General features: G+C 43.0%; 1 protein-coding gene across 3 annotated transcripts in view; it reads left to right on the top strand.

The window, feature by feature from the left end:
* pax5 (paired box 5) overlaps positions 1-10,301 on the top strand; it is a 38,232-nt gene extending 27,931 nt beyond the window's left edge. For 2 of the 3 annotated variants that reach the window (XM_068727185.1, XM_068727187.1), the window contains exons 7-9: positions 608-694; positions 1,580-1,666; positions 3,878-10,301. In XM_068727185.1, coding sequence (XP_068583286.1) covers positions 608-694; positions 1,580-1,666; positions 3,878-3,960 — 257 coding nt within the window. In that variant the 3' untranslated portion in view covers positions 3,961-10,301. Of the gene's footprint in view, positions 1-607; positions 695-1,579; positions 1,667-3,013; positions 3,101-3,877 lie in introns of those variants that run through there. The other variant, XM_068727186.1, reaches the window with a different exon arrangement.
* Positions 10,302-11,695: the final 1,394 nt, after the last annotated feature.

Raw genomic sequence — 11,695 nt, forward strand, 5'->3', positions numbered from 1 at the left:
CTCCTCTTTGAGTCACTCGGTCTGCAAACCGTTCTGTTGAAAGCTAACGGGGAGCTTGAAGCTCAATGTTGAAAGCAAAAAAAGTCCTCCAAACCAAAACTATAACTTTTGTCATTTAAAAACAAACACAGTCGTCTCTTTCACATGCACACCTGATATGAGCGTTGCAGTCGTGTTCCGAAGAGGTAAAGCCTGCAGTGATACTGAAAGCTTTTAATGAGGTGCAAAATGCCGTTTGTCAAAGCATTTCAGCACCTTATTAACAGCTTTTACTATAACTCCATTCTGATTATACAGCACGAATATTCTAGCTGCACCACTCCAGTAAAAAAAAAATGGGATACTTTGACCTATGGTCACCTTTTTCAGGTTTTTCAGACATTCGTAAGACAGTAATATAAAAAAAGACACCCTGAAGTGTAAATATAGCTCTCAACTTCAGCTTCATTGTTTTTTTTTTTGGCTGGTAGCTAAAAAACAAAAAGCAAAGCTCAGTAAAAGGTTTGGCATCCTGTTTTTCAAGGACAAAGTCAAAGAAACAGAATCATCCTCTTCAACCTCTGCTGTTTCTAAATATGCTGTTTTCTTGTTCTGTGTTTGCTTTCAGGTGGAGATTTTTCCGGAAGTCCATATTCCCATCCCCAGTATTCCACATACAACGAATCTTGGAGGTTTCCCAACCCCAGTTTATTAGGTAGGTGCATCCCATATCAATGAATTTCCTATTCATCCCACCTCACAGCCCAGTTCCAACCTCTCTAACATTCTCTTGTAATACGCTGTATCTTTCATGCTCCACTGTTCCGTTTTTTTTTTCCCACTACAGTACATTTCTGTCTGTATTGTATCGTACAGTACAATACAGCATAGACACACTAATGGTTCTGTGAAAGGATGTTTAAAAAAAAAAAAAGAGGCAATTTGGGGTGTGAATGGGGTCGAAGAAATGGGAAAAGAGACAGTGAGAATGGAAGGAACAGATTAACTGACATTTATCTGCATATCATCAGTGTTGCATATCGGGATTTGTGGGGATTTCATCAGTTATTGTGTACGAAGTTGACCAGTTATTTTTAATTTTGAATGTAGTCACCCTTACATTAACGATTAAGACTGAACCAAACTGCCACGAGCAGTAATCTGCCGGACTACAATACTACAATACTACTACAATAGTTAATATATACATATATTTTTATATATATATAGACAACCTGAAAAAAGATGTGACAGCACCATCCACCACTATTGAGTGATTTTTTTTCATGAATACATGCACTGTGGCGTAAAACTTTTTTTCTGCTTCAGCACTAAGGGTGGGCAATGTGACATTATAATACCGTCAGATTTTACCATATCATGGTGAATAATGTCGCAAATCAATCAGAAAAGAAGAAAAATGAACCCAAAGTCATTGTCTAGGGAGACATTTTAGGGGTTAAAGGTGAAACGGCCATCGGGGGACAGTGTAATAAAAGTCAACAGGTGAGAAGGGTCAGTGCTGCGCTGACCTGTAGTGTGTCCTCCACACCCTTTCCCTCTTGTCTCAATCCACTTCCTTCCACCCGTCTGTCCCCAGTGTTCCAGCAGGATTATGGGTCTCTTCTAGGGACGGAAATCGGCTGTTCCTCCAGCCTCTTCACCAGCCAGGCAGGACAGATGCAAGGTAGGTGGACCAAGAAAGACAAAGCAGAGAAAGAGTGCGACAACTCAGGTGCATGTACAGAGGTGCAGCGAAAGCATAGAAAGAATAGGGGGGGACCGAAGGGAAACTTTGGTCTGATCACATGAGGACAAGATGCACATCAGGAGACACTGAGAGGTTTAAGATTGATGGCAGCAATGTAGAGGGAAGGATGAGAGTAGAGGTGATAACATGAAAGAAAGAGGTAGAAGGGGAGGGAGGGCGTCTGAAGTCTTGACTGAGACTAAATAGTTTGTCAGGCCGGCTTAATGCCTCACTTCCCCAAAGAGCCTCCTGAGATTACCTGGACTGTGGACAGACATAACCTGTCAACACACAGCCCGGCTGATTGATGGAAGTGACAGAGACAGGTGTGTACGTCTCACTCACCTTTAAACACACAGAAAATCACAAGCCTCCACACACACAGACGTACACACACACACACACACACACACACACACACACACATACAGTATTGAATTGACCTCCTCCCTGAGGAGAGAATAGACTCAAGGGATCAGCAGTAGTAGAGCTGTACTCAGTGTGTCAGCTTAGACTGTCACTTAGTGTGTGTGTGTGTGTGTGTGTGTGTGTGTGTGAGAGAGAGAGAGAGAGAGAGAGAGAGAGAGAGAGAGAGAGAGAGAGAGAAGGTGGTAGACGACGAGACAAGTGTCAGAAAGTAGACCGAGTTCATTTCATTGGTATTTTTTGTCATTAGCTTCATCAGCCCATGTCATCTCCTCACTGCCTTTAACTACTCATATTGAAAGTAAAATATAATCTTCACAGAAAATTGAAGCTGCTCATTCCACAGTTTATATTCCAGTAACCCAAAGTAGTTGAAGGATGATTCAGATTTATTACAAGAGCCTTATTTTTGTCATTTTAACCATCATCCCAATCGATGACACAGAGTTCGGCGTTTTGGTCGACGTCACCTTGGCTTTTCGCAGCCAGAAGTGACATGAGAGGGTGGAGCTAAGAACAACTGGCCGCTGAATAAGACATTTTTTGGCAACCAAAATGTTACAATTAACTTTCATGAACTGAAAACACACTGTGAAAGGGTTAAAGTTGTAAGATGAAAACACAAACAACTTCCAGACCGAACGCTGTGGTAGCAACCTGTCAATCACAGTAAGCCCGCCCTAAAGCATACTCCGCTTTATGGTCCATTTGACTCTAAATGGACCATAATTTACTAAATGAACATCATGCGTTTGAGACCATAAACTCATGTTTACAATGTTTACTGAGGTAATAAATCAAGAGTGAAGTAGAGTCATTTTCTCATAGACTTCTATACAATCTGACTTCTTTTTGCAGCCAGAGGAGTCGCCCCCTGATGGCCAGTAGAGAGAACGCAACTTCAAGGCACTACCGTATTGGATTCACTTTTCAGACCCAGAGGGCACCTGATTACCTGATCAGTAATATAATAAAGATTGAACTCGCCAAGTCAATTGCAGAAGTCCAACAGGGAAAGAAACATGAGTAATAGCTCAAGACACACAAAAGGCTCTGATCATTTTCGGATACTTTCACAATGCCATGGCCATTTTGAATAAAGTGGTGAGTGAAAGTAGTGTGAAAATGGCAATCAACATATCATAACAAGGGCTTGTATATCCACAACCCTATGATCTCCCGGTTTCCCTTTCTAAATGACGAATACGCACTGCCAGTTTCTCTCACACAGGTGCACTACGTACGCGCTGATTGGCTGTTGGCTGTAGTCTTTACAGTGTGTTCATGTGCAACTTTTTGGACAAGACACAGCCTACGTGAGGTGACACAACATTGACGTTTGTTGCTGCTAGTTCTTTGATGTTGGTTTTGGTGTGACTGTGCCTTTACATTCATCGGGTGGCCAGAGGCACGACTACAAATGAATGCTCTGTATCTACCGGATTTGTAGGCAATAGGGAACTTTGTAAGGTAAAAATATGTCAACGTGTGTTTACAGCTTGTTACTCTGCCCCCAAGTGGCCAAAATTGTATGAACAAAGTTATAAAGAACCTGGTTTAACTGTTGTCTTTGTCTTTGTTGCAATGCCACTTCACACCTGTTGAGGCCCAAACTACAAAAACAATACCCAAGTTTTAATAAACTGGACTCATAAAAAAAAATGTTTTAGTCTCTTTTCAAGAGAAATTGACTGAAAGATCTGCATCCCTGTTTCTCCCCAGGGTCACCGTACTACTACAGTGCAACATCACGGGGGGCAGGCCCTGCTGCCACTGCAACAGCCTCCGCCTATGACCGCCACTGACCCCTTCTACTAAGAGATGACGAGGATGAGGGGGGGGGGGGCAATGGGACGGATAGCACCAGCACTGCACAGTACAAACCTGCCTACGCACGGACGACAATGAGGATGAAGATTTCAAATTTTTGACGTCAGTGAAGTTTGAATCTTCTTTGACTGACACTTAAGCCGACAAACGCACTGCTGGGCTGAAGACAAGCTGTATGGGTATGACATCACTGTGAGGACACAGGCTTGACAGTGTCAATAACTGATATAGGATGAAGAAATGGTCAGAAGCAAGTGAATTTGGACCCTCCTATGTTAAATCAAGGCTTTGGTATCCCTGTCTTGTCTTTTACCTATCATCTACAAATCCAAGAAGTAAGTGGACTAAGTGGTGACTAAAACTTTCAGGTTGAAAAAAATATTCTTTGAGGAAATTATTTGAGTCGATTCAAGCAAAATTGCTTTTTCAAACAGTGTCTTTTTATGCCCCCGACATCAATCAATCAATTTTCTATGCCATGCTACGGTGAAGTAAAGACAATCCAATTCCCATAACTTTGAAAGACCAAAATCACCCATATCATTACCATTCTAGTCTCTCTTCTGTAGATGCAACAGTTTCCCCTGGGATCACAATGCTCGATTAATGGGATACCGCCATTTTCAATTGGGAGGAGTCAGTTTCACAATTGACCGTTCGCTAAGCCCCGCCCCCATGAGCTACTGTTGCTCTGCCTGTCAAACCTTCTGTTGTATACAATGATACCATCAACACTGTAGAGGTTTTTGAAACAATGGATCCTTTCAGACAGAAGTAGACAGCCTGCTACTCTCTATTTTGCAGACTAAAAAACGGGCGCAAAGGCTTTTGCAAATCCAGCCTACAGTTTAATCTGTCATTACCACCTTTGCTCTTCTGTTTTGGGATTTGAAAAAAGGCTCGAAGATAAGTAGTATCTTTCTTACTACAGCCCCCGTGCACACCGCCTCGACATGTGGAGAAATCCAAAGCTTGACGGGCCGACCGTGCTTAGTTACGGTCGCCGAGCTACGATTGGATGAATCGCTGTACCGGGGTGAGCTTCAGTCGAACGCTCAGTTCCGGTGGTTGCAGCCAGATGCCAGTGTGTATCACAGAACGTCTAACGTCCACGCTTTCACGCATTCAAAGTGGCCGTGAGTGCCCTTGACTGACGGACGGGCCTTTCAGCAAAAGCACAGCCTAAAATCTGAGCCCTCCACTGTCAAATGGACAGTGAACACATTCACATCAGACCAAAATAAAAACCCACCGGGGAGAGTCGTCGTACAGGAAGGTGCTATCCCACCTCCCCAGCCAAGACGCAGTCCGGATCAAGAGCTATTTATAATGGGAGGAGACACAGAGTAATATATTAAGAAGCTTTTCTGCGCTGCACTCCGTGATGAGAGTGAATGCCTGTTAATGATTTATAATATGTGTCACGCTGTTGTGCTAGAATAGTGATGATGATGATGATGATGATAATGATGATGATGCAGTGAAATATGAAATCTTAAAAGACGTTCAAGAAGTCCTTGTTTATAAATATGATCTGAGTTTCCTGTTTATAGTTTGTCGCCTGGTAACAGTTGACGCAGGTGCCATTAAATAAAAACAAAAACGCCATTTTTATCTGCTTCCTGAATATTGATAGCCAGGAAGCTGCGGCACCCTCTCTCTCTCTCTCTCTCTCTCTCTCTCTCTCTCTCTCTCTCTCTCTAAACTCCCCAAAGATGGGCCCCCCCTAGTGGATCGGCTGACTAACTACAAAAGCACAAAGAGACTCAATCATCATTTAAAAGGCGCCATTTTGTTTTTTTGACTTCCCTTTAGAACCATTACTTCTTCTTCTTCTTCTTCTCCCCCTTTTGAGTGCTTGTCTTTCAGCTTGTTTGGCATCCTTGTTTCAATAAGAGCATTGCTTTTCGTGAAAAAAAAACAAAAAAACAAGCGTTTTATTTTTGTTTGTCTCCTCCATCAGTTCTGCGCTGTGACAATGTATGACACCAGGGTCGAGGCCTTACCCATCACGTACAGACAGAGCAGACAGATTTGCCCTTCGGCGCTGATTTGAAATCAGTGTGTTTCCCCTCTAAAATGTGCTTCTTTTTTTTTTGGAGGGCCCACGGTGTTGATCTCGTGAGAGGGCAATATCTCCCCTGAACCTGTACGCAGCTTCCTGTCTCACTTCTGTCCATACAAGACTTGTACAGTAATCAGTGAACGAGAAGAGAAGTCACAATGTCGATAGCGATTTCAGTTATTCACATTTTAGATTTTAGTGATGAAGCTTCCTTTATGATAAAAAAGACTAAGAAATGTGTGGTGTTGTTTTAGCCATCGTCTGCAAATGTTTACATATCTTTTGTTGTTGTTTTATTTTTGGTATGCGTGGCTGACCGTAGCGCTTCATTGCTACTGTGTAGTTTTACTAGCGAACAGATTGAAGGCACCAAATCTGCAGCGTGAGACATGAAAATAAAGCTATATATAAACGTACACCTATGAACACTGAGCGAAGCTGTTAGTTTTCGAAATCTTTGTTGTTTTGGGTTTTTTTGAAATAGTGATAGAGTGGATCCTTTTATCCTTTATTTACCTTCAAAGTTGTGCTGCACACGTCTCTAAAGCAGGTTCTTATGTCGGCTAGCCCGCTGTGCTGCTGGCGTGCACCGCAGCAGGAGCCCTTCCTTATTTCTGTCTTTCTCTCTTGATCCTTCTGAGGCATTATTGAACCTGAACCACACCAGCTGAAAACAAGGACAGTGCCTTTAGTTTTATATGTCAACACCCACCCCCCCACCCCTGCCCCTGCCAACCCCCCTGACTGACCACGCATCACTTAAACAAGAATCTGCGTCCCTCCCTGTAACTCCTCACACAAACAAAAACGCTACCCATGACAACGCAGGGTTGTCGATTATATGAAGCCTTCCACGAGAAAGTAGCAACCAGTGAGCTCTGATAACAGGACCTGGCCCTGATCCGGCACCCTATACTCACTCAGCACACACATTTCAATCACAGACTCACAAGGGTAATGTTGAACTCATTCGATGCAAACAATCTGCAAAAGACATCATGCGGCTGGAAAGTAACACAAATCTAAATACATTCCAAGAAAGGCCTATTTTTAGTAAAGTCAAGGGAAGCAAATGTAAAATCAATAGATGGCCCAGGACGCTTTCCTCGCTCAGCGACACGAGCGATGCTCAGCAGTGCTGCCTCTGGTAGCCTGAAGAAATGAGATAGCAGTTTGAATTGCTATTATTGCTGCAATTTATTAGCTTCCAGCCACCAGTGGCAGCACTGAGTCAACGAGCAAAGTAGGGATTCCTGTCGTTAAATTACTTAAAAGATGCAATGTAAGGGATTCAGAGCATTAATAAAGCGGCCAAAAATTTGCTATGTAAAGATATAGTGGAGGAATGTCAACCTGAACAGAGAATGAAGTCGCTCTCACTCTCTGCGTGTGTTGTAATCACTGCTTTCATACGGTGGTTGACACTGTTAGCTCTGTCAACATAGTTTTCTGTGGTTGGTTTGCGCTTTTATCACTGTTTAGCTGTGGGCCACCAGCTCAGCCGTTGCCATGTTGAGAGCCGTTGAGAGGCAATAGAAATGCTCCCATCTTTTTTTAGCTCTCAATAGAAGAGCTATTTCATGGATTGATATTTGGTACAAACATTCATTCTGGAGTGACTGAAATTTCGAACTGAAATTTACAAATTTGGATAAATATCCATGCAGGGCCGTGATACGTGATGTACAGCCTCGGATCAGGGCTAAACAGGACCCACTGGCTAGACAAGGAGTGAAAAAAAGGCACAAAAATACAAACGCCAAGTAAGTGACAGACATGTTACAAGTCTGTTCATTAATATTGCTTTTTTTGTATTATTATTCAACCAGAGCCTCTTATAAATGAATTACACCCTTTTTCACTCACACACACACACACACACACACACACACACACACACACACACACACACACGCACACACACACACACACATTACTGTAAACATGACGACATATTGATTGGGAGTCGTTCTCCTTGAGGAGGTGAATCCAACCGTGCCTCCCGTGTCCGCTCGCCAGAAGCTGCGACACCAAACGGGGCCCAGATTCCTTCTCCGGCGTAGCCAAGAAGCCCAGCCACAAGTTAACAGGATTACTTGTTCAACTATGCATCTTGTAGTGACACAGCTTGCCTTGCCATTGCTTTGACCTAATTGGCTCACATGGGGAGAGAGAGCGGGGCTCTCATTGGGCCGCCATCGTCTTCGATTGGCAGCCATGACATTGACTGCAGCGATGAGAGGTGGTGGGGAGGGGGGGGTTGTCGTTGTGGGTGGTACTGTAGGAAGCACGGGCGGGCAGAGGCCACACACACACACACACAGACACACACACACACACATAAATATAAGTACAGACACAAACTCTCTCCCTCCCTTTGTCCTTTGCGGAGAGTGGGGATCGCCCCTCCTCTCGTGGCCCATGTGTTCCCCAGGGGAGGGCAAACCTGCTGTGCCATCAGAAGCTCATCCCGTCTTTTTTCTCCCCCTCCTCCCCTCCCTCCCCCGGCCCTAATCTCATCATATCTCACGCACTCGTCTCCCCTCCCCTCTCCTCCCCCTCCCCTCCTGTAGCACTGCCACACCACCAGGATTAGGAATATTAAAAGTATTCTGTGGATTTCAGGCCTGTGACCTTCTTAAAAAAAAAAGTCATCCCTCTTTCCCTCTTATCCCCCCCTCCCCCCATGTCCCTCTCTTACTTTCCTCTCTGACTATTCAGACGAGATGCTCACACTGTCCTGTCAGACATTCTGCGCAGGAATGAAGCAGGGTGCCAAAGTGAGGTCATTTCAATGGCAACATTGCTGCCGGTATTCTTTATTTGGCCAAGAATATTCTGCGAGATGGCATCTCGTAATTCAGTTTTTTCCTTGTGTATCTGTAGAGCGTTTAAAAAACACAAAGAAACACCGGTTTCAGATCAAACAGACGTTCATTTCGAGTTTACTGTCCATGAAAATTCAGATCGCATCCTGAGTTGTTGTTTTTTTATCCCAGCTCCAAAATCAAATAGGAAACTGAAATAAATGCAAATTAGTTTTTTTTTCTTTATTATGATTTCTCAGCGAGTGTGCACCGCCCGACTGTGTCTCAATATGAAATCCATGAAGATGGCTACTGCCTCTGTGAAACCTGAGGGGATTTCAGCATCACATCTTGACAGCAATTAGTGGCACAATCTGTTTCATGCTTGCTGATATAACTAGGCTCTGGACAGATCTCATACTGAAGTGTTACAATGTTCTGTACATCTTAATATTATTCAACTGTGGAAGAGGAGACATACACAGGACTCAGCCTACAAAAATCAACTGTGCTTTTTAAGCAGATGTTTCAATCAAAGTAAAAAAGAAAAGGAAAAGAAAAATAGATAACATGATTTTTCACCTTACTGTGGCCTTTCGTGTAACAATCTGGAGTTTTTTTTGTGTCCATGGCTTCCTATCTGGGGTGTTAAAGAGATATTTATATCTGTGATGTTTCGTTAAGAAAAAAAAGAAAGAAATACATCCGAATGCAAAGACGAATTTAGGGTTAAACGATTCCGCTTCTTCGAAAACGCGACAAAAAGAAAACATATCTGTAACATTCACCAAAGCCTGCGATGCCTGTTTTAAATAATAGATTCTTGTACAAAAAAACCCACATATAAAAAAAGCAGAAAAGACTTACAGATACAAACACAAAATGAAGATAAAGAAATGCCTTCAAATATTCTGGATGGGAGGATTTAAAAAAAAAAAAAGTTAAAAGAAATGCTTCTTTAAGAAAATGTGTATGTTTTTTATTCGATTTTCTAGTAGTTGCAAACAAAACTTGGTGTTTTTTCTCTTTGTGTGTTGCGTGTTGTCTTAATATTTGAATGTATTTTACTGCAGTGCGAATTTGCCAAAGATATCATATCACTTGATTTCTCTCCTTTTATTTTATTTTTTTTGAGGGGGGGGCTGGTTTTTTGTTCCTGAATTGTGACCAATTTTGTTCAGAAAACTGGAAATAAATGTTAAATTTGATATTATGCTTATTTTTCATATTCCTAATGTTGATATTATCATAATTTTATTCCCTGGGTTTAAGTTTACTGTGAAATATTAAATTGCAGTTTGCTTGATGCATCTCTTCATACTGTGTACATGTCCATCCGTCCACCTGAGTGACTGTTGTTGGTGAATTATTCCATTTATGTACCTGTAATGTGAAGCTAAGAAGTAATTATTTGTAAATATTTGCCATAATTTTATTGGTCCTTCAGAATAAAAAATAATTTTTTGGAAGTTACAGTTTCCGTGTCAGTACTTGGCTACGAATGTGCCAGTGTTTTTCTTGCATAGAGATGGAACATACACACACCTATTGCTACATTCCTCAACGTCCAGCATCAGCCTGGACAGACGGAGACATGTCTCAGTGTGACAGCTGTGCAGCTTTCATCCTGGGGACACATCTCGGGGCATCTATCTGGAGGCGAGGATTGTGAGGGGGGGCACAGCTAAACCCCCTCCTTCTCCTCACCCCACCACTCGGAGTGAACGGAGAGTCCCAGTGCTGCAGTCTTGGCTGCTGGCCGAGTCCAGGAGGGGGCAGAGGTGTGTGTGTGTGTGTGTGTGTGTGTGTGTGTGTGTGTGTGTGTGTGTGTGTGTGTGTGTAGAGGAGACTAAGAGGAGGAGGAGGAGGAAGGGGGAGAGGGATGATAATAGGACACAAGCCACGACATGGCAACAACACGCCACACACACAGAAAACAGCACAAACCCAGCTTGAGACACAGGCCGGGCTGTCCGCAGTTTGGGTGCCTGCCCAGGACTGCAAAACGGCACCGTGCGCTTGCTTGTGTGTGTGTGTGTGTGTGTGTGTGTGTGTGTGTGTGTGTGTGTGCAAACTCATTTTGGTTCCTCGCCAACTAAAGGCAACCCTTTAAGAATGAATCATATGTTAAATATTTGTAAAGATTGTTTTATTCCAGCAATCAGGGCTGGAATAACCCTCTATGGGGCGAGGGGCAAACATGAACTGTGGGCCCCAAGTGGGCCCTTCCACACACACACACTCATCCTCCCATTCCAATGCCACAGCAACTAACCAGTGTTCCTATGCTGAAATACTTCCAGTCCAGTGTGCCAGTTGGTTTGATTAAAAATCAATGTGAATTCTGTTGTAAAATATCTGCTGTAGCTACAAAAATAACACCATCTTTACCGTGATGAATACACACACATTTAGATTTTAGCGCACACACACAAGGACGAGGGAGACGCTGCACCCGGTTTAAACCCCTTGCTTGCAAATTTCTGAGCCTACAGCGACAGGTTAGAGAAGGCGGAGAAAAACAGCTGCTTATTTTAAGCTTATGTCAGCTTTCGAATTCTTCAAAGATGTAAATTATTTTAAGAGTAATGTAATTCCATAGATTGTAAATAGGAAGTGGACGTAGTCATCGAGACGTCGCCCATTGGTTTGTGGATTGCCGATTGAGTTTGGCGATTTGTCTGTTGCCATCTTGGCTTTTTTGCAACCAGTAAACAAAAGTTACCATATTTGGACGACAGAGGAGTGATGTAGAGACTCTATATACAGCTCTGGTAGGGTAGCGACCTGTCAATCACAAGGTAGCCCCGCGCTAAAACATACCCTGCTTTATGGTCT

This window comes from Cebidichthys violaceus, unplaced genomic scaffold, assembly GCF_023349555.1.
Source record: "Cebidichthys violaceus isolate CVI_PGR_0920_01 unplaced genomic scaffold, fCebVio1.0.p SCAF_4, whole genome shotgun sequence".
Taxonomy (NCBI): domain Eukaryota; kingdom Metazoa; phylum Chordata; class Actinopteri; order Perciformes; family Stichaeidae; genus Cebidichthys; species Cebidichthys violaceus.